General features: G+C 31.9%; 1 protein-coding gene across 1 annotated transcript; it reads right to left on the bottom strand.

Annotated features, from left to right (window-relative positions):
• Nucleotides 1-556: 556 nt before the first annotated feature.
• LOC143067543 (stress-induced-phosphoprotein 1-like) lies at nucleotides 557-24,649 on the bottom strand. Its single transcript, XM_076240886.1, has 13 exons — nucleotides 24,494-24,649; nucleotides 22,042-22,251; nucleotides 21,387-21,528; nucleotides 19,028-19,178; nucleotides 15,394-15,589; nucleotides 14,193-14,319; nucleotides 11,900-12,002; nucleotides 11,378-11,498; nucleotides 8,016-8,112; nucleotides 5,619-5,780; nucleotides 4,792-4,895; nucleotides 1,942-2,105; nucleotides 557-1,262 (listed from the first exon to the last, which is right to left on the bottom strand). Exons 1-13 carry the CDS (start codon nucleotides 24,515-24,517, stop codon nucleotides 1,190-1,192), a joined length of 1,674 nt encoding a protein of 557 aa, XP_076097001.1. The 5' UTR covers nucleotides 24,518-24,649; the 3' UTR covers nucleotides 557-1,189.
• Nucleotides 24,650-24,834: the final 185 nt, after the last annotated feature.

Here is a 24,834-nt window from a genome sequence, read left to right as displayed (position 1 = left end):
AGAGAAAATCAGATTTTTGAAAATTTTCTAATTAGTTTTAATGGAATTTATCTTTATGTTGAAAATGAATAATTCTTATCAAATACATTTTGTGGGAGTTTCTTGATGTACTAACTAGTAAAGTTCATTTATAGTGCTATAAACTGGATTCAGTTTGTTAGTAGATCAGTAGATACTGGATAAATTTCTGTATTATTTACTTAGCAGTAATTGTGCATGTTATAAGACCAATTGCAATCATGCTTCATCAGCCATCCATGACAATATTGATATCAGTAACAGTTGCAAAAACTTTATCATCCATAGTCTATAGAACTTTTTGTCATCAATATCAGTCAGGGTTGCAAAGGTTTTATCAAATCCCTAATCTATATTACATCAAATCATGTAAAAACATCTCCTTAAGTTATATAATAAAAAAATATTTATTCTTTACATATTAAAATTAGCTTGGTTTTTAAATTTCCCTTAATTTTGAACAGCTTTATAAATTCTTTTTTATATGCATCCAAGCAAAATAATAGTACAGATATTCAAACGACAACATAACACAAAACAGAAAAAGCATTTTTATTATAAACTCCTCATTATATTCTAGGCAATATAGTTAATTCAATCATAATATTAATCATTATTAAACATGAACTAATCATACCAAAACAATTGAATTTTACATTTACAAAAGCTGTCACATTCACTTCTTTTTTTTTTATAACTCAACCAATAACAATTCATTTGAAGATTCCTGCACACATATTAAAATTAAACATGGATGTGCTGTCTTTAAAAAAAAGTATTATATTTGGAGCAGTGGTCTGACTGAATTCACATTTCACATCTTCTAATGAAATTTTATTTTCTTAGACCAGTAAAATTATATTTTGACTCATCTCAGTCATTGTAATGAAAATAAGCAAAATCTATTCCTGAGACAATATATACATATGTATGATGACAATATAATGACAAACAACTCTTTTTAATTGCACAACAGACATACAATATATGATCAGAGAAAATTCTTGAACTTATAATTTAGAAATGATAATAGAGGATCATACAGTAACAAACAATTGAATGTAGTAAAATGATTGTTCCCGATAAGAAATACTTTATAGCACTGATGTGATTGTTTATGCAAGTGTTTATAATGGAAACATGTTTGATTTCACTGAAATAACTACATAGGTCAACGAAGAGCAATAATTCCACATTCCATTAACTTTTCTATTTTAGCTGCAACTTCTGGGTTTTGTAAATGTCTGAAATACATAATATTGCATTAAAAATAACTTTGTCAGGAAAGCATAAGGCATGAAGCATACTGAGTCACTCATTAGGCAAGCCAGTAGAATTTTATGACATTTTTTAATTTTTTTTGGATGAATTGTCTGTTTTACCAGTTTTTATTTCAATATCAGGACAGGTCGTTCCTTCAGAATACAATCCGATTTTGTTATATAATACTGTGTATTAAGTTACCATATTTTTATCACAATTTTTTCAACTTTTGACCATTTTAAAATTGTTTATATATGCAAAACATGGTACAAATGTATATCCTGAACTTTAATTTTAAATGCTACAGGAAAGATAACTCTCTTGACGTATATGACTGGTATTCAACAGGCAAAGATTTGACATACACTTTTTCAGATAATTGTTCTTAAAGTAAAAGTTATTATAAGAGTATTTTGCATTTAATTTTTTAAAAGCTTTCTTTTATACTATTTGGAAATGGAATTATATTCAAAACCTTAAAATAAAGCAGAGCTGAAATTTCAATATTGTTATAATTTATTGGAGATCTCAACTGTATTGAATACCTGACACAAAATAATTTAGGCTGTGTAAATAGTCAATCAAGTTCTTTCGTTAAACTTACAAATATATTTCCAAAAGAAAATATTAAATTAGCTTTTTTAGTCTGTTTAAACTTACTCTCTGACGGCCTTTGGATCTTTTTCCATTTGCTGAAGAATTAACTGCATGGCTGGGTCTTTAAGGATTTGTGTGACTTCTGGGTCTGCCATGGCTCTCTTACGTACAGCCTCAGGGTCATTTCCTTCTGCCATCCTAGAATCTCTGTATCCTTGATTTGCTTCCTGACAGTTAAAATGTAGTCATGAAAATATGATTTAAGCACTGGGGGCCTCTTAAGGAAAAGTTTAATTTCAGAGGAAAGTCTGTGACTGAACTTCAAGAACTTTAAGAGCATCTACAAATGTATCCAAGTGGCTGAATTGCTCATCTGATAAAATATGCCAAGAGGCTCTCAAGAGCCTGAATCGCTCACCTTAATTCTTTTGGTTAAATCTCTCATCAATGATTATTTTGGCTTTTCAATTTATTTAAATGTTTTTTGGATCGTCCTATTTTCTTCAAAAGCCAAAAAAAATAATCATTTTCTCCTATGTTCTATTCTAGCCATAGGAGCTAGGTTTCTTGACATACAAGGAAATAAAATATAAAATTTATACTAGATACTCTGAAACTCATTTAGCCTAAGTTTGGCTGAAATTGATACAGCAGTTTCAAAGGAGAAGATTTTTTAAAGTAAGTCAACATGATGAACAAATTGTGAAAAAAGTCTTTAAAGGGCAATAACTCCTTAAGGGGTCAATTGACAATTTTGGTCAAATTGACTTAATTGAAGATCTTACTTTGCTGAACATTATTGCTGTTTACAGTTTATTTCTATCTATAATTATATTCAAGATAATAAACAAAAACAGCAAAATTTCCTTAAAATTATCAATTCAGGGGCAGCAACCCAACAACAGGTTGTCTGATTCATCTAAAAATTTCAGGGCAGATAGATCTTGACCTGATAAACAATATTACCCAACGTCAGATTTGCTCTAAATGCTTTGGTTTTTGAGTTATAAGCCAAAAACTGCATTTGACCCCTATGTTCTATTTTTAGCAATGGCGACCATGTTTGTTGATAGATCATAACTTCGGATACAATTTACAAACTAGATACCCTAAGGAACATTCAGTTAAAGTTTGGAAGTATTTGGCCCAGTAGTTTAAGAGGAGAAGGTTTTTGTAAAAGATTACTAAGATTTACGAAAAATGGTTAAAAATTGACTATAAAGGGCAATAACTCCTAAAGGGGTCAACTGACCATTTCCGTCATGTTGACTTATTTGTAAATCTTACTTTGCTGAACATTATTCCTGTTAACAGTTTATCTCTATCTATAATAATATTCAAGATAATAACCAAAAACAGCAAAATTTCTTTAAAATTACCAATTCAGGGGCAGTAACCCAACAACAGGTTGTCTGATTCATCTGAAAATTTCAGGGCAGATAGATCTTGACCTGATAAACAATATTATCCCATGTCAGATTTGCTCTAAATGCTTTGGTTTTTGAGTTATAAGCCAAAAACTGCATTTGACCCCTATGTTCTATTTTTACTAATGGCGACCATGTTTGTTGATAGATCACAACTTTGGATACAATTTACAAACTAGATACCCTAAGGAACATTCATTTAAAGTTTGGAAGTATTTGGCCCAGTAGTTTCAGAGGAGAAGATTTTTGTAAAAGATTACTAAGATTTACGAAAAATGGTTAAAAATTGACTATAAAGGGCAATAACTCCTAAAGGGTTCAACTGACCATTTCCGTCATGTTGACTTATTTGTAAATCTTACTTTGCTGAACATTATTCCTGTTTACAGTTTATCTCTATCTATAATAATATTCAAGATAATAACCAAAAACAGCAAAATTTCCTTAAAATTACCAATTCAGGGGCAGCAACCCAACAACAGGTTGTCTGATTCATCCGAAAATTTCAGGGCAGATAGATCTTGACCTGATAAACAATATTACCCCATGTCAGATTTGCTCTAAATGCTTTGGTTTTTGAGTTATAAGCCAAAAACTGCATTTGACCCCTTTGTTCTATTTTTAGCAATGGCGACCATGTTTGTTGATAGATCATAACTTCGGATACAATTTACAAACTAGATACCCTAAGGAACATTCAATTAAAGTTTGGAAGTATTTGGCCCAGTAGTTTAAGAGGAGAAGATTTTTGTAAAAGATTACTAAGATTTATGAAAAATGGTTAAAAATTGACTATAAAGGGCAATAACTCCTAAAGGGGTCAACTGACCATTTCCGTCATGTTGACTTATTTGTAAATCTTACTTTGCTGAACATTATTCCTGTTTACAGTTTATCTCTATCTATAATAATATTCAAGATAATAACCAAAAACAGCAAAATTTCCTTAAAATTACCAATTCAGGGGCAGCAACCCAACAACGGGTTGTCTGATTCATCTGAAAATTTCAGGGCAGATAGATCTTTACCTGATAAACAATATTACCCCATGTCAGATTTGCTCTAAATGCTTTGGTTTTTGAGTTATAAGCCAAAAACTGCATTTGACCCCTATGTTCTATTTTTAGCAATGGCGACCATGTTTGTTGATAGATCAAAACTTCGGATACAATTTATAAATTATATACCCTAAGGAACATTCAGTTAAAGTTTGAAAGTATTTGGCCCAGTAGTTTTAGAGGAGAAGATTCTTGAAATAGTTTACGACGACAGACGACGGACAACAGACGACGGACGACGACGGACGACGACGGACGCCAAGTGATGGCATAAGCTCACTTGTCCCTTCGGGACAGGTGAGCTAAAAAAGAAGAATTTAATTTCAATGCAAATTTTTCCTATATTTTCCCCAGCTGTCAGAAAGAAGTTTTCGATCTGACATTTTGCAATTATGACCACCAGATGTTGAATAGCTAATTATATTTACCTCACAGTTTGGATCAAGGTCTAATGCTTTAAGGTATGACTGAGCAGCCTTTGAGGGTTCTTTCATGGCATAAAATATACTTCCTTTCCTCAAATAACCTTTAACTGAAATAAATAATTGGCTGATTAGATAATTGTTCATACATTTATAAGTTTTTAATCAAGCTTATTTCTAACAACTAAAAATCAAAGCAGAAGTGAAAAGACTATTGTATTAACTAATATTTGGCCATTGTTGTCTTTGAATCTTTTTTTGTTTTCAATGCCATTTGCTTCTTAGGACACCTGTTTTTTTCATCAATTAAATTTTATTTGTCATTTAATTATGCCCAACCAAAAATGTTCATAAAAAATTAAACACCAGTTAAGAGAGATGTCATCTAAAAAAACAAACATGTTGAAGAATTAAATATTATGAAAAGTTAAAGTAGTAACTGTGACTTGTTTCTTCTGACCTTACCCTACAATCAATTGGCTTTCTTCCTTTCTTTCTAAAGGATGACTGTAATTTCATTTGTTTTAGTGGGAACCAATTTTTAAAATTGAAAAAAAAGGTATTTTTTGTTGAAATATGATTTTTAAATACATATCAACTCTACATGAAAGTAAATATAAAATTTTATTTTGTGATCATTGAGGTAAGCCTCTAACAAAAAATTCATTCATACGAGTAAAAAACATAAAATCATTTTTTTTTTAAAGTTGTCTAAGTCATGATTTATCATATTTTATGACTTGCATTGTCTGCCTTGTGTTGTCCAAGTCTTGTTCAAGGTTCAATGTGTTTCTTAACATCAATTATTATTACCCACCAATATCTATACTTACTAAATTTGGGATCTAATTCTATACATTTATCTGCATCTTTGAGAGCCAGATTAAATTCCAATAATTTTGTATAGCATGCTGCTCTGTTGCTGTAGAGTTTAGCATCATCTGGGTTTCTCTTTATTGCTTCATCATAATGCTTTTTAGCATTTGGATAATCACCTGAAACATACAATTTATGTGATACATAGACAATAATAGTGCATTGACTTGACATATCAAAGATATAAGGATGAGGCTTAGAAACGGGGAAATGCGAGGCTGTGCCGAGCATTTTCCCTGTTTCGGGCCGAATCCTTATATCGTTGATATGTCAAGTCAATGCACTATTATTGTCTTTATACTGCAATCTAAAAAAAAACATTTTCAATTGTTGTTTATTGTGTTAATGTTATTTTTTTTATTTAAATATTGGGAAAAATCCCCCTTTAAAAAGGCCTCATATCACACAGACGGAGAAATATAAAACACGATGAAATGTACATCATTACCGCAATCAATGGTGAACGAATTCATTGCAGACTAAAATATCAACAATAAACATAAAACATAATGATTTATAGGTTGCAAACCAAAAAATATTAAAAAGTGAAATATTTTTTCCCGAAAATTGCAAAAGAAACAAGTTTGAGTCGTTAAACGCATCGTTGTTTACATTGAAAACAAGAACAGGTTGAAGAGGTCGTATGAATAATTAAACATAATTTCGACAATTTCTATTTAAATATTCATGAGGAAAAGTGATATCAGGTCAGTGACTGTATATGACATAGAAATATACGGTCAACGCATTTTGACTGCTCAAATAGAACGAGTGCAGTATAAAAAAGAATACTTGATCTCAATAAGGAATATTCTAACATGACGTCCTTCAAACGCTTTGAGTACACACCCGTGGTAAAATATGAATATATTGCCAGTGCTGTTCCGATTGTACTCCCACGTCATATGCTTTTTTATGAATGAGATACAATGACGTTAGAATGTAAGCATTTTACGGGAAAATACACGTTTGTGAATCCGAAAATCATCACAAGGAAACATACACAAATGATGCTAAAATGTGGCAAAAGCCCTTTATTGTACATCATATAAGACATATAAATAAATTATCATTCAAATTCATCCAAAACTGTCTAAATACATTATTTTAAATAGTTTAAACATGTCACTAATGCAGTTTGCTCCGTTCTTTTACGCCAGTTTATTAGTGCGTTTATTTATGGGAACGGCAAATATTTGCCTACACCTAGAGCGCTTCGATCCAAAAGAATTGCCGTATGTGTCCTATCAGAATCGAAATAATTCACGGGGGCTTGAATATATCTAGATTTTACCACGGGTTGTCCCTTTATGCCGATATTTTACCCCTCGCTATCGCTCAGGGGTAAAATATTTGTCATAAAGGGCCAACCCGTGGTAAAATCACGATATATTCAAGCCCCCATGAATTATTTCTTAACTAACCAATTTTATCCCATATATTTAATATTACACTAGAACACTCCCGTGATATCGCGGGTCCGTGACTGAATTAAAGTATATAACTATGCGTATGCCTTATTTTAGTATTGGTATTGTCATATGATAAAGTCATGCCGATTATAAGATGCACAGTTTTCTCTGCTTTCAAAATCATTCTGTTTGAACCCGTCGACCTGGAACCTATCAATTATTGGTAATATTAATAATTTGGAAAACAAAAGGGCCTGGAATGGAGTATTTTTTACTCAACAGTATACAGCAACATTCCAAATACACCGTTTGGTGGTGCGCATGTCAGATGCGGAACGTATACAGATAAGGTAATAGGTAACAGGTGAATATACTATTGGTATCGGTGTCGGACTCGATCCGGAACTTCTTAATTATTGGCAATATTAATTACGTGGAAAACAAAGGGGCCTGGAGTGGTGTAATTTTTAATCAACACCATTGTACTATATTAGTTATATATAAAGTTGAATTCTTTGATTCATCGTTTTTACGTGATGACGGCTGACAAATTGGACCTCGTAATTTTAGTATTATAGATAGTACCAACGTATACTTGGTTTCCCTGTTTGAATTGTTTACACTATTCATTTTTTTTGCCCTTTATAGCTTGCTGTTCTTTGTGAGTCAAGGCTTTGTGTTGAAGGCTATACTTTGATCTATAATGGTTTACTTTTACAAATAGTGACTTGGATGGATAGTTATCTCAATGGCACTCATAACACATCTTCTTATAATTAAGGATATAGGTACATAAACAGATTAATCACAGATTTTTGTGTTTGTAAGATGTGCTGTATTAATTATTTGTAATGTGTAATGGGTCAATGACGGAGTCCAAAGTATAGGATAAATATTATCAATTGTCAAATTTCATAATTATTAATTTCAATAATATCTTACCTTTCTTGAAATAGTCATTTCCTAGAGTTTTTGCTTCTAAGGATTTTTCAGGATCTATATATTTCAGTCTTTCATCTTCTTTTATCTTTTTATCCAGCTGTCAAAAAAGCAATACATTTTCATTGAAGTCCATATATATAAATGAAAAGATATGACTTTGTAGAACTTCAATGAGATATGAACTCCACAAATCTTTTACATAAAATCCAGTTTCAATCAAAGATGCAGCTTTATTAAATGTATCTGTGTTTTAATAGTTAAGAAATATTCTTATCTCTAATGTATGACAGTGTTCTCCCCAGGCCCTTAAAGGACCACGGGCCCGCGATGTATAATTTTCTACCGTGGTGGTATCGTTCTTGCCGCGATGTATAATTTTTCACCGTGGTGCTAAAATTTTCGGTAAAAAAATCATATAACGGTAAACCTTTCCGTGGGTATAAAATTTCAAATGAAAATTGACCAGTTCAAACCAGTTCAATCCAGTTCTGACAACGAAGATTGTTTACACCACGTGATCGATTTACCTTTTGAGGTTAACCTTGATGATTGGATTTAATCGATGTACATGATTCTTGTGTTTTAATTAATTAAGAGATCATAACTTAAAGATCACAGACTTATGAGACTTTTGAGGGACAAGCAGAAATTTGTTAATAAACTCTATTACTCCAGCCTTTGGTCATAAATGATTTGCGTATTTTTAAAACGTGAGTTGCTTCCCCTGATTTAGCTTATTACAAAAATGTGCTCCTAAAATATTATCAATCATTTAAAATAGAAATAAAGTACAAATTGAATGCAAAATTATATAAGGATGTTACCTCAAAGATAAAAACTTTCTTTGAATATACCAACAAAAATATATTGCAAATTATTTTTGACAATCATACTTTTATTAAAGCACAGACATATTATATTAAATAGGTAGTATATCCTTTATAACATCTACTGACTGAGCTAAGGCTATGTTTATACAAGGTTGTTGAAAACATCCATTTGATATATAGCTGAATGGTATTTATAAAACGTTTAATGATTTAAAAATTTTGCAAAATAAATATGCAATTATTGGAACTCAGCTAGACAAGACAACCTTTCAGGAGTGTCCACATAGATAATTAGGTATACTTTTCATGTCTATCATGAAATAACACAATAATGATTTTAATAATAATTTTATTAATGTCTAAAAGAATCATGTCTAAAGCTATGGAAAATAGTATTTAATTTACAAAAGGTTCTACATTAAAACTTAATCCTGTTTAAAGTTAATTGTTATGGTGTAATCTAACAAAAATGGGGAATGTGTAGTGTAACTATACAAGTATCAGGACAAAATTGGCTTGATCAAAGTATAAAAAGTGACTAGTTTAAAGACTAGAAGTGCTTTCTGTTATTTATTCTTAAAAGATATTTAAAAAGTATACAAACTGTTTGATTTACTTTTTTTTTACAAGTATTTTTTTTTACCCACAGTCTACATAACACAGTAAACAAAACAAAAGACAAAAAGGTAATGGCACAAAAACTAACAAGAAGAAAAAATAAGCAATGCAACGCGATACGACATATTGTACAAATCATTTCGACACGCGTTACCCTGGTGCTATCCCAAAATCCTGGGGAGAACACTGTGTATGAATAAAAGAAGTCATGGGATATACTTAAAGTGGTATGGGCGTCTTCCTCCATCTTGGATTGTAAATAACAGAGAACCAAAGGTCCAGATTTTCTATCAAGTTAGCAAAATTTTATGCAGGAATGCAGATATTTAATGTGAATTTTCATTTAAAAGAACCAATTGATAAGAATATAACTTAATATATATATATAAATATCAATATTAATATTTTTGCAAATGTTGATTATTTTTGGTTGTTTTAAAAAAAAATTAAATTGCCATTTTAAGGGGAGGTAACTCTAAAACAGTGTATTTTCTGAAGGATTCTACATGGAATTTTCCTATTTTGTATTTTAGCCAAAAAAAACGTACGGTGACCCTACCTTTTCTTTTGATTTTCTCAAAGCATTGTCTGAAAGCTATCTTTTCCTTAAGTATTTAACAATTCTATCATTATGTTTAGTTTCTAATTACAAAATGGTGTTTTTTCCTGTATAATCCATACAAAATTTGTCATTTTGTCACACCCTGTAGCTTGAGAAAATGCACGGTGACCTATCATTTTTATTATATTTTTCAACATATATCAATAGATACTACATTTTGGCAAAGTATGAACAAATTCTATCATTTTTATTTTAGACTCCCATACCACCTTGAAAGAATCAATGAATCAATAAAAGTGCTCGTAAGCACTGGAGGGTAAAGATTGCTTTAATTTTAAAGATTACTTTAACAATGACATCATTGGCATTTTAAGAACAGATATTAGATTCCTGCACCTTGCACAAGTGGTAATTTTCTTGATATGAATAACACCATTTTGTAACTGGAAAATCTGAGCATTCTATTTTTTTGTAACTTTGACCTTGAACTTAATGTGGTGACCTCAAATTTAATTTGGAGCATATTCACTTTTCCACCTGTCAATTTTAAAAAAAAAAACTTTTTTAAAAATTATTAAAATGATGAATGAATGCATGGACAAAGGCAAATCAGTATATTTTGTGGGATACCAATGTTCATGGTTTCATGGGAACAGATGTCAGAACCATAATATAAAAAAGAAGTGGTATGATTGCCAATGAGACAACTATCCACAAAGACCAAAATGACACAGACATTAACAACTATAGGTCATCGTATGGCCTTCAACAATGAGCAAAGCCCATACCGCATAGTCAGCTATAAAAGGGCCTGATAAGACAATGTAAAACAATTCAAACGAGAAAACTAACGGCCTTATTTATGTAAAAAAAAATGAACGAAAAACAAATATGTAACACATAAACAAACGACAACCACTGAATTACAGGCTCCTGACTTGGGACAGGCACATACATAAATAATGTGGCAGGTTAAACATGTTAGCGGGATCCCAACCCTCCCCCTAACCTGGGACAGTGGTATAACAGTACAACATAAGAACGAACTATAAAAATCAGTTGAAAAAGGCTTAACTCATCAGATGGACAAAAATACAAGTGGATTAACATTTTGAACGAAAGTACACATTTAAAGGTTTTCTATAGGCTTAAATGCAGACATTGGCAAAACAAAATCAAATATGTAAAAAAAATTGTAATAAATATATCTACAGTTCTCCCTCCTTTTAATCTGGGATATAACTATGTCTCATAAAGTGGGTCAACATCTCCCTCCTTTTAATCTTGGATATAACTATGTCTCATATAGTAGGTCAATATTTCCTCTTTTTAAATCTGATTGTTAAACTAACCTCTTGAACTATTTTTTGTATTTCTGGGTTTCGATGTTCTGATAGCGATTTGTTTAGATATCTCAAAGCACTATCATTGTCTCCTTTTTTCATAAAAGCCTTCCCTGCTCTAGCAAGTGCCCTAAAACAGAACAATACATTATTACTGAAGGTTTGCATTCATGCTAAATAAGACTAATCAATTGGTAAGACAAATCATAGAATGCATAGCACATAATCCTGATATGTTTCTTAATATGTATAAAAAAATGGTGACAACTATATAACAATGATACAATAAAACTGAACTTTTTCAATTTCGCGGTTATTTTTCTAAACTACAATTTAAACAAGTTACTTTTCACTTTTTGGAAGACATTTTAAAAAGGTTTAATTACCCTATTTAATGGTCAAAAGTTCTTATACCATTCATTTTTCATGGTTAGATAATTAAGCAGCAACTATATGCACCAAGATTCAGTTAGCATATTAAATTACAATTGTATTCTAATTGTGCCACATTGTACTAAATAAACTACTTACTTGGCAATTAATTTATAATCTGCTCGGTTTTCTCTTCCTATATTAATAGCTTCCTCTGATGTTTCAATACATTTATCATATTCCTTCATTTCAAAATATACAGCTGCAATGAAAATTACATATTTATATACAATAATATGCATAGAAACTATCATCTTAGTGGCCAATTATCACCAAATACAGAGAATTTTATACATTTTAACGGGCAGCTCACTTGGAATCTATACATTATAAGCATCATATTTACTTAATCTGTGTACAAGTTTGACAAGTTGAATACACTTATAATCTTGTCCCCACAAGCCAATTAAATATTGTCATGATTGTGAGAGAATTCCTCTCCACAAATACTTTAAGCAGATTGTTGTTTTCATTTAAATAAAGGCAACAGTAGTATACTGCTATTCGAAATTCATAAATTGATTAAGAAAAAAAAATCAGGATTACAAACTAAAACTTAGGGAAACACATCAAATATAAGAGGAGAACTACCACACAACAGAAACACAACACTAATATGTAACACACACAGAAACAAACTATAACCCATTCTCCAACTATACCATCTGTGATTGCAACAGTCATTCTTTTATAGCACTTTTGACCTACATAATTTTTAGAACTGCCCCAGCTAAACTTTGTTGACAGCTAGGAGTTCACCCTGGCAATTCATCTAATAGAAACTCTTTCAAGAAAAGATGACAGCCTTTGTGCCCTTCTTAAGAGTTATAAATCAGAAATATGTGAAAAGTAGCCAAAATCAGAGAAAATTTGAAGTTTAGATATATACTATTCTTTTTTATTCTGAATCAATTTTATGTGAATTTCTTTTTTTATAAGACGGAATCTTGTTACTGACGATTATGAAAAAAAGTTTTATATATAATAGATAAATTAAATTCCATGAGGTGAACCAACGCCTGTGTGAATCATTTCGATAGAGTCCCTGAAGTGGATACCTTGGTATGCAGGGTTGTCAAATTATGCAAATGAATGCAACAATAAAATAATACTCCAAACTGACAACACTTCAAATGGTCTGCAATTTTATTTGCTATGGTCTACATGTTTCATGAAAAGTGAAAGTAGCAATACAGAGTTATAAATAGATAAGATAAATATAGAAAATTAAAGTCTGTTTACAATGTAACTTGAGTTCATTTTACTATTATATGATACATGAAATTGTTCTTTAGGCTTGGTATCTAATTGGACGAACTTCCCATGGTTCCTACCACTTCGCAAGGCTTCTCTTCCAACCTGGCCATGGTTGGAGGTTACTACTTCCTTGCGCGTCGGCAACAATAGGAAGATTATGGTCGCCGCTATGGATAATAAAATTGTCAAAAAATGTTCCCATGTTAATTATTTGGTGACTCTATAATTTTTTGGATCGTCTGCAGTAGTTGGTCTGTTTAATGGCATGGTTGTGAATTCCTAGTTCATTTATAAAGATCGGCACCCGTGGTACGTTTCTTCTGCTATCATTTATAGATGTTAATTAAGGTGGTATCGGACATCGTGGTCATCTTGTTCAGTTGTTATTACGTCGCAAGTATGGAATATTCCTTGGTCCATGTATATGCTGGTGGCCTGTAGATCGGCGCGTGTAGCAAGGCGGTTCCTTTCGAATGCAGGGGTTCACGAATAAATAATATTAAATCAAATTCCATGAGGTGAACCTTGCATTCGATAGAGTCCCTGAAGTGGATACCTTGGTATGCAGGGTTGTCAAATTATGCAAATGAATGCAACAATAAAATAATACTACACACGCCAATCTACTGTGAATTCATTTATTTTCGTGGGTACCAATTTTCGTGGGTTAAGGAAAACTTACAAGTTCGTGGATATCTAATTTCGTGGTTTTGCTGAAATATGCATACAAACCTATAGAAAATTCGCTCTTCGTTGAACATTTAATTTCGTGGTTAACCTGTTCCCACGAAATCAAAGAAAATTGATAGCCAACGAAAAATATTTAATCCACAGTACGTCAAATTCGCACCACTTTGAGTACTTCAGGGATTAATTTCTGTATAAAAATTGTCCTGATGAAGCCTGCCGTGCAGGCGAAACATGTAGACCATAGCAAATAAAATTGCAGACCATTTGAAGTGTTGTTGTCAATTTGGAGTATTATAATAGATAAATGTTTACACTTTCATTCTTTCTCTTCCTGGGTGAAATTGATTAAAAATTTAGACCATAACCTCATACAGGTTATAAGGCTTGCATGAGATAAATACTAATGTTGGAAAATGTGGTTTTCTAATAGTTGAATACGACATACCTGCTTTGTTATTTCTAAAAGTAATATCTGTGGGATCTAATTCTATAGCTTTATCATAATGTACAATCGCTGTTTCAAAGTCTTTCTTTTTGTATGCTTCATTTCCTTTCAGTTTTTCTTCTTGAGCCTACAAAAATATTTAACTTGTTAAAAATACAACATCATAATTAAAATATCAAAATTAATTAAATTCTAGACACATGATATATTTGATTCTCTTATGGTTGGGGCCTGTTATCTAACTCCCACGTGAATAGATATTTTTCGTATCACACCGTACGGAGTGTGATATGAAAAAGTGATATCAAAATTACGTTAATTTGATTGGCTTTTCTCGTAAATTTCCAATAATTTCATTGGCCATTGATCAGGTCATTATTCACTAGAAAAAGTCATGCCGGGACTACTTTTTTTCTTGACAACTGATTGTTTACTTCCGGTTTTCGCGATTTTCGTCTGCATTATCTAATATAAATCTTATCATGGACGAAGAAATAAAGAAAGGATCCCGTGCACTCGTTATGAAACCTATAAAAATATAAAAAAAAAGATATATCTGGGAGTCAATGGAACAGTATTCTGTTCACACAAGAACATACAACACAATAAAATAAAACCATATTAGTTCAAAAAGTATACAGATCAGTACGCGTTGCAAAGAAAAACGGCCGTAGCAACACAATTCGCAACAAATAGGCCACGCACATACAACTTTTTGCCATAAGAGAAATAGGTTTAACAACTTGTGAGAATTAGATATCGCTTGATATCAACTCTCGTTATTTAATTTCAATAATAATAAACTCGCCATAGGCTCGTTTATTATTATTGAAATTAAATAACTCGAGTTGATATCAAGCGATATCTAATTCTCACTCGTTATGAAACCTATAAATAAAAGTATTGAATTTTCTTAGAATTTATAAGCAATATTTTTTTTTTAAAATACAACTCCCAACTGATTAATTAAAATAGGTTTACAGCCTTTTTCTTCAAAGCTACGCAAAAAAGGATATACACATAAAATAATAATATATTATTCTATGTTCAAATATATCTCAAACCCTCATCCTAACATTATACAGAATAAAAACAAATAACAGTTACCACAAAAGTACCATGCTAAAAACATATTTTTTTATTCATATCTGCTTTCTTTAATTTCAGTTTTATAAAATGACTTTCATGACTTTAGGTCTACCTGTGAATTAGGTTGGTTTTCAGGTACAGAATTAGAATGATTTTGGGAGTTTGAATTTGATCTTTGAGAAGGCATAGAAGTTTGTTCTGGCATTGCTTCTGAATCTTTGTCTTCACTTGCATCAGCTTGCTTTTGTTCTAAATCAAAGCCGAGTAAAACACCTAATGTCTGAATAATTCTAGGATCTTGAAAGCTTCTGAAAAGAAATAAAATACAGACATATAATTAACATTAATAATCTGTGAGAGCAATTCTTTTATGTCGTTTTAAATTTTATGCTGTAATTTTAAAATAAGTCATAATAAGAACATAACTATCTATCACTATCCTATGGCAATGATTTATTTTGTATCCAACACATTAAGATTTTGCAATAAGGTCCTTCAGTCTTTATACTTTATAACTTTATAAGTTCCTTAACTGTTAAATACTGATTGTCTCTATCCATAGTTACAAATAATCAAAGTGCTGGATAGCACCTGTGGAAAATAAAAGTGCTTCTCCAGTATGAAGATAAAATGAGTTCAAATTAAATAATATCAGTCTCTTAATTTGCACAATTTTATTTAAACTGCAGTTTATACCTTATCCAAATAATGTTGCCTGTTTTGAACATGTTTAAAAAAAAAAATGCAAATCAAAATTTTTTCTAGTAAATGTTTCCAATTCCTTGTAAGACATAAGTTCTAGACCAACAGCTAAGAACTTTAAAGTGTCTTTAAACAAATAAAATCTAAAAATGTTGTTTCGGGGCATTTTGTTAGTTGAAACATAGGTTATATGACATTGAAGTTTAAAAAGTGTAGAGTGCCTTTTGATCAATTTATAAAGTATTTATTCAGCACAGGGCATCGAAAATGTACTTTTTCAATGAAACAAATTAAAAAACTTATTTTATTGAAATGCAAATTTTTCTTGATAGCAATTTTTTTTAGGGGGTGCCTGAAACATTGTGAAACGGGAGAAGTTTATTTCAGCATTACTTTGGGAGAGGTCAATGTATTTATAATAATAAAAAAAAAAAAAATATAACAGAAATGCGTTTTTTTTTTATTAGCTAGTCTAGTAAGTAACAAAACAAGTTTCAATATTAAAGTTAATCTCTGTTGGTCAACCAAAACTTTCCAATTCTTCTGTGACCTGTACTATCGAAAAGCTTCAACACACGTTCTTTGTCAACTGTATCATTCCTATGCACATGGAGCATGGCAAGCCCACAAAGCCTGTCACCACCCATTGTACCCCGTTAACAGGTTTTCGAACAAATAGGTACAGAGAAGACTAGACCAACATTGTTACCCAACCGGATTTTTGACGTGCTAATGTCACAAGTGATCTCAAGTTACCTGTAAACATTCCACTGGAAGACATGTCAACCTACCTGGACACATTATTCTACCAATTTTCAAGTCTTTGGTTTGACCTACCGGGGTTCGAACCCACGACCTACCGCACTAGAATCAATGGAACACGCTAGCATACAACCAGACAATGCTGATCATAATCAGAAAAAGAAACATGAAAAAAATATTTTCAAACAATACCAAAACTATATTTCATACTTTTATTAAAGATAAATAAAAATCTTGAATTGCCTTTTACATTCAAGACTTCCATAGAAAAGTCCCTTCATGATTTTGTTTAAATTAATTATAAATAATTATTATATTTTTGGTCAATGAATTATTTTATCGTTTACGTTTGTTGTTCAGTGAGTTGATAGTGTAAACATTGGTAACTTTAGCGTTATCGATTCAACAAGTGAAACTGCGAGCTACTGCTCACTGATGATACCCCCGCCGCAAGTGGATAATATTAATAGTGTAAAAATATGCAGTGTTCGGTTAACAGGAAGTTGTCAAGTGATGAATCTGAAAACGCATCACACGGTATAGCTGACTTATATAAATCCTGAAACCAAATTTCAGAAATCCTTGTATTGTAGTTCCTGAGAAAAATGTGACGAAAATTTTCAACTTGGCTATCATGTGTAAAATCATACAAGTGTTCGGTAAACAGGAAGTTGTCGAGTGATGAATCTGAAAACGCATCACACAGTATAGCTGACTTATATAAATCCTGAAACCAAATTTCAGAAATCCTTGTATTGTAGTTGCTGAGAAAAATGTGACGAAAATTTTCAACTTGGCTATCATGTGTAAAATCATACAAGTGTTTGGTAAACAGGAAGTTGTCAAGTGATGAATCTAAAAACGCATCACACGGTATGGCTAACATATATAAATGTTGATACCAAATTACAGAAAGGGTGGATGTGTAGTTCCTGAGAAAAATGTGACGAAAATTTTCAACTTGGCTATCATGTGTAAAATCATACAAGTGTTCGGTAAACAGGAAGTTGTCAAGTGATGAATCTGAAAACGCATCACACGGTATGGCTAACATATATAAATGTTGATACCAAATTAAAGAAAGGGTGGATGTGTAGTTCCTGAGAAAAATGTGACAAAAGTTTCATGGGACGGACTGACTGACGGACGGACTGATGGACGGACTGACGATCGGACTGACAGACAGAGGTAAAACAGTATACCCCCCCTTTTTTAAAGCGGGGGTATAATAAAAATAAACCAAGGAAAGTAATAAGCCAGCATACTTATAGGGGGTGTTTATACTCATGAGTTACCTTTTTCATCTTTTTTTCTCTATAAAGAACCCGTCTTCAACCAGTTTTGTAACAACATTAAGATTTGTTTCAATTTTTTATGCCCCACCTACGATAGTAGAGGGGCATTATGTTTTCTGGTCTGTGCGTCCGTTCGTCTGTTCGTCCGTCCGTCCGTTTGTCCGTCCGTTCGTCCGTCCGTTCGTCTGTCCCGCTTTAGGTTAAAGTTTTTGGTCAAGGTAGTTTTTGATGAAGTTCAATCGACTTCAAACTTACATGTTCCCTATGATATGATCTTTTTAATTTTAATGCCAAATTAGAGGGTTTACCCCAATTTCACGGTCCACTGAACATAGAAAATGATAGTGCGAGTGGGGCATTCGTGTACTGGGGACACATTCTTGTTTATTTTGATTTGTATTCGGAACACTTACTTTTTTACTGTCGCCGCTATGGTAAAAGCTGCAATCGCTGCTGCAGATTGGACACACTGTATGTAGTGTGCCTGTATAGATAATTTGAAACTCGATACTCGCATATTGATAATGTAAAATACATAATTGAAAAAAAATATGACACTTCTAAAGTTTGGTCATCGTTTCACAAGTGAGGCATTTGCCTCCATTACGCTACGGCCCTGGCAGCAATAGTAGCTTACCTGTCATGTTGTTAGGGAGGCCAGTGCCTAAGGAAAGATTTAGAACAAGTTCCATTCTTTCCAAAAACTGCTTCAGTATTTCTAATTATAAATGTCAGTCCATAAAATAAGAAACAAGAGTGCACATAAGTTTAACTTTATCTATCATAACTTTTGGCTAGTGAAGACAATTTTTTTTACAGAAACCAGATTTTATACTATGGAAAATTGGTCAATAAACCTTCAATTATTGTCTTATGGTTATGATAGGGTTGCAAGGCATCTTCTTAAAATGTAGTGTATTAAAATTGTATGGAATTGAGGTGATGAGAAAAAGGAGGCTTCCAACTCATGGATAAAAAAGCCCTTACTGTAAACTATTGGGATTCTGTTGAAGTAATTGTATCATCATTCTGTAATCTGGCTGTTTTAAATATTCTCTTGTCTTTGGATTGGCTTCTAATCGTTGCATTATATCTGGAGCGGCAAATGGATTGCCAAGAGGCTGACTACCTGATGGTCCTGTCAAATAAAATAAGTCATAATAAACAATGGTCATTTTATTTCTGACATAAAATAAGATCACATACATGAAGCTACCCATATTATGGTGCATTTTTTTAAAATACAACATAAGCATCTAGCATAATTATTGACGCTTATAATATTGTTAATGGTATTATAAATATATATGTACATAATATGTAAGACTCAGATCGATGTTTGGTCTCTAATGGACGTCCAAATATATGTCACAATAAAATAACATTCTAAATCGAGGGCCAATTTTATTTTCCTCTAATTGATGTCTTTTTTTGACATTTTTAAATCGACTTCATTTTTGGCCTCTGTAATTGACTTCGGTTTTACAAAATTGTCGCAGAAAAGTAACATCTTTATTAACGGTTAAGTTGAATCTAAACTCAAAAAGGTGTGGAAAAATGTACAACCAAATCTTAATACTTTTAACAATTGGGCGTAAATTTTATTCTTTCTATTGTTTGAGTCTGTATACTGCCCACTAGATTGTCTTGCAATTATCTTTGTCTTGGGTTTGTTGTCTTATTGTCGTACAATGTTTACCCACATGTATTTGTTTAAAGAATGGAAATCAACAACGTTGATAGATAAAATGAACCTCTTTCACTAAGCTATTACTATGTTACGTATGTACATGTAATATTAATATGATGTTAGTGATTGTCTTAGTGACATTTTCTGATGTTTGTCCTTATATTTTGATATCAAAATAAGAAAACAGTTAAAGTTTCTGCAAGCTACAAAAGACAAAACGATTATCATACAGATAATATAAACAAAGATCAAATTAAAAATTAATTATTCAATGAAATTTAGAGCCATTGCTATGAGAGGAGACTTTTTTTCTTCAAATAATTCAGATGTCATTTGTGTGATTCATAATGTCACATTGGACGATGATTAGAGGATTTAGAAAATATTTGACACTGATTTCAAAATGCAAAGTCAGATTAAAGACGTTGATTTGAGGAACGGACGTCGAATTTAGGCCGGACATCGATCTGAGTCTAACATATAAATTACATATGGTGTAGCATTCTTCTTTTTTCATTGGTATATTTACATTGATTGTCAATATTATAAATCTTAAAAAATACAATGTCAAATACATGTCCACTGATGTGTAATGGTCTATTTGAAGAGTTCCTTGTTTACCGTAATATCATAATAAAATAAATGGGGCAGATGATTCCCCCGCTAGCATATAATGTTATATAGGGACATAATTCAAAAACTGTAGTAGTGACTATACCAAAATATGAACTTAAACAGAGTTTTGCTGTAACGAGCATTATAAATACATTTCATAACTTTAAGTTGAGTCAAACTTTAGAGAACAGAAACGAAAATATTCAGCAACTTTTCCATTTTGTAAAGGGGCATAACTCTTGAACTGTAAAAGTGATGTCACCAAAATTCAAACTCAATCTGTGTTTTGTGCTAATGAGCATTATGTATAAATTAATAAATTTTGGTTGAAGCAAACTAATGTTAGAGAACAGAAACAAAAAATTAAAAAAAAAAAATCCATTTGTAAAGGGGCTTAACTCCTAAGAATGGTAAAAGTGACTCCACCAATATTCAAATTCGATCTGTGTTTTGTGGTACTGAGCAATGTGTATAAGTTTCATAATATTTGGTTGAGGCAAACTAAAGAGAATGGAAACCAACTTTGGGACGTACAGACGGAGACATACGTACAGACAAGGGCAAAACTTCATGCAGCCTGGGCTACGACAGGGGCATAAATAGTCAGTCTATGCCCTGTGGACTAATGTGTATTAAGAGAATACAACGCTCCATCAAACATAAAGTGCCTTTTGTAGATTTTTAAAAACAAATCCACTTTACCCCTCTCCACCAATCACTCCCTTTTTTTTCCAATGGTATTAAAGGTATACAAGCCCTTTATCGACATGAAAAGCATTGAAAAGATAGTTTAAGTAGTCCATCACACTTCGGCGTTACAACTGACACACTTTGTCATAGCTATCAACAAGATAGCGTCACAATGCCACCATCTCACTTCAGTGGGATAAAACAAACACACTTCAGCATCAAGCAATCTTACAATACTGTTCGGAGTACCATTGCAGTTCAGATATAATATAATGAATTTAAATTGAAGGAAAACCCCATCAAAAGGTTGATTCAAAAAATGATTGTATCTTAGGCAAAATGCAAAATTACCTGATAATTTACTCTGTGCATCCTCTAAACCATTTTTTAATTGTGCATTTTCGGGGTCAATCTTTAATCCTTCCATAAATACTGAAGCTGCTTCTTCATATCTATTCAAATAACATAGGGCTGTGCCTTTCCTTGAGAAACCCTATATAAAAATTACTCTGTTCTAAATAATCTTGTTGAAGCACCTTATAATTAACAATGTGTGTCTAAAATTACAAGAGCTACATCATATACATAGGGGTATACATTTTTGTAAATCTTAATAAAAGAACATGTACAAAATTCAGGATAACTTCTATGTACACACCAAGTTACTCTTATCAATAATTATCTATTGTGACAGTTCTGAGTGGCAATACTATTTCTATACATTTCTCATACAAAAATTAAACAGAATTGAGACATCTCTCCAAAAGAGACCAAATAACATAGAAGTTAGCAACTTTAAAAAGTCAAATCAGCAGGCTGAAAATTCAAAATTGGTAGTTAATTGAGTCACTGGACCATGACCTAGGAGGCAGGGTCTTAAACTATTTATCAATCTGATATTTACTGATATACAATGTAATGCAACTTTATAGAAAATATCATTGATCTTTCACACTGAGTTCCTATCAAACTGATTTATGCGAAAAACTTAACATCTATTCCTTACCTTTGCCCAATCTGGTTTTATTTCTATTGTTTTGTCAGCATCTCCAAGTGCTTCCAGGTATCGTGCAGCTTTAGTGAGCGCTGCAGATCTGTTACTATATAATACATGGTTTTCAGGATCTAATGCTATGGCCTCTGTATACTTCTTTATTGCCTCCTCAAAGTCAGAAGTTTCCAATGCCTTATTTCCCTCAGATTTAAGATCATTCACCTAAAATGTGTAGCGTGTTGTATCCTTTTCATTTATAAACCATTTGACTTTTCCTTTTAGATTATCATTTATTAAAATAGGCTGAATCTGCACCATGTCAAACCATTAGAATATATATAATTTGAGTAAAAATTAACATTCATAACATGTTTTAAAAACTTATTACTTTCTACACTACCGATCACACAATATTTTGTTATGCAAAAAGTAATATATACAAAATTGGCTGAAATTAAAATTTGTTCTACTAAACAGACCAATAAAATGTCTAGTTAAGGCTTCCTGTCAATAAAAAATAATGGCAGTAGGTCAAATTTTTACTTTTTCTTATACATATCATCCAGAAAAATTTTACATTTTCCCAAAATACACACCTAGTAATTCCCCAATATACGTGAAAAACTTTTATAATTTCAATGTTGTGATGTATCACTCAATTTTGAGAAATTTTACTTAAAAAGTCAGCAGGAATAGGCTTTTCAATCTCTTACTGGTAAACATTGCTACTTGATGGATGTCACCCTCATACTTTCTCTTACTGGTAAACATTGCTACTTGATGGATGTCACCCTCATACTTTCTTATTTCAGTGTTTATTTCTGCTATTTGTGAGCTTCATATATATTTCTTTTTCTATATACTAATACAATGTATATGTTCATAGATAGGATGTATAAAATGTTATGATCAATACACTATATTTTGTGTATTAAAAAGGTAGTGATAAGCCTTGGAAGATTTAGATATCAAGTTGGTCCCATAAGGTTTTGATTGCATGAATGCAATCTTTACCCTAATAAAAATATTCCCCTTGATACTATCTTTTGATAAGAAGCTTCTGTCCAAGTTTGGTCAAAATCCAGGATACTATATAATTATGAATCTAATAAATGTTTTAAAAACTTTAACTGCAGACTGTATGTAATATGAACTAGAAGAAAAACTAAGTTCATTTATCATGTTTATAAGTAAAATACAGAAAACAGGAAAAACAGGTAAAAAATTTTAACAAAGTTTCTTCTAGATACTAGCTTTTGATCATAAACAAGCTTCTGTTTAAGTTTGGTAGTAATATAGGATAGTTTAAGAAAGTTAATTATTAAAATTCAAAAACTTTAACCACAGAGTGAATATTTGTGGACCCTGCCCAGGGGTGTGGAATTATTTCTTGTGAGCACTTGTCCCTGGGCAAGTAAAACAGTAAATTTCACTTGTCCGGAAAAAAAGTTACTTGCCCTGATGGTCCCAATAAATATTGAAGTATTTAATTGTTAGCTAATATCATGAATATATGATTCTTAGCACTTTTTTGCATCACAAACAAATGAAATCCATTTGTTTATATTGTGTAAACCTTTAGGAAAGTAGGAAATGGGTTAACATCAATGGGACAGAAACCTAACAGCAAACCAACCAATGAGATAACATAATGCAGAGGACAATTTTACAGCAGTTTTTTGTTTAAAAATTGTAGCCAGTAGGTACATATACTAAATTAAGAGGACAGTTAGTGAACATGGTGAAGTTTTGGTGTTTCTCTCTAGTGACACACGTTTTGTTTCTTTTGTAATTGTCTCAAGGGGCAATTCAATCATCTTTTCTATTTACCACTTTGACAACAAATGATGCTGAAAAAAATCGTGATCAAGTGTATAACTATGTACTGGTAGAATCCTCCGTTTTCAGAATCCATGTAAACTCCCTATCACTTTCAGCATTAATTGATATGTGTCACAACAATATTTACAAGGACAACCCCCACTCCAATACAACTTTTAGGGAGTGCTAGGACATTGGGAAGTCTGTTATTATGGTAGAGGAAGCCGAGAACTAGGAGAGAACCACTGCGACACTCAGCGGAAACAGAAAAATTTCTTTGCAAGTTGAGGGAGGTAATAAACAGATTTGTATCATTCACCAAAATGAGTTATAAGGTTAATAACAATCTGATCGACTTTAGGCTGGAACAACTTGAAATATATATATTATAAACCTATTTGGGTTACTCTGATACTGATAGCTTTACATGAAGTGCGACTCCATGGTATCATTTTAAATCATGGTGGCATTTCCACGTGAGCTTGCAGTTAAAAGTTTGTATTTACTTTTTTTTTCATTGATATGTGTGCTAGGTGCCGGTTTTCCAGTTAGTGTAAAACACGTGCAGACAAATCCAACAGAATTCGTTGTGGTTAACCATACTCATGGCATAAAACTGGTTGTCTCTTCAACCTATTCTTACCTTTTTCTGATTTTCGGATGACATATTCCTACAGGCTACAGCGTTTTCCTATGTTTTCTCAATTATTGATACCGAATTTTCTAGAGTCCTTCGTACTTATCGGAACTCACTTAGCATTATCCATTGGCTTTTGTCGACTGATTCCCTGAAAAGGAAAATTTCTTCGTTCCGACAAGAAGGAACAGTGACCAGTATATTTACCTCCCTTTGATAATTCGGAACGCCTTGGTAGTTTTCGTCAATAAAAACGACTTACAGCTTTAAAATATTTAAAATAGATCATTTGAATGCGCAAATTACATACAGTACACCTCTTGAACTAATGAAATCAAAGAACAATC

This window comes from Mytilus galloprovincialis, chromosome 3 (genome assembly GCF_965363235.1).
Source record: "Mytilus galloprovincialis chromosome 3, xbMytGall1.hap1.1, whole genome shotgun sequence".
NCBI lineage: Eukaryota > Metazoa > Mollusca > Bivalvia > Mytilida > Mytilidae > Mytilus > Mytilus galloprovincialis.
The sequence above is the reverse complement of the archived record's forward strand: the minus strand, read 5'-3'. Positions and strand labels throughout refer to the sequence as shown.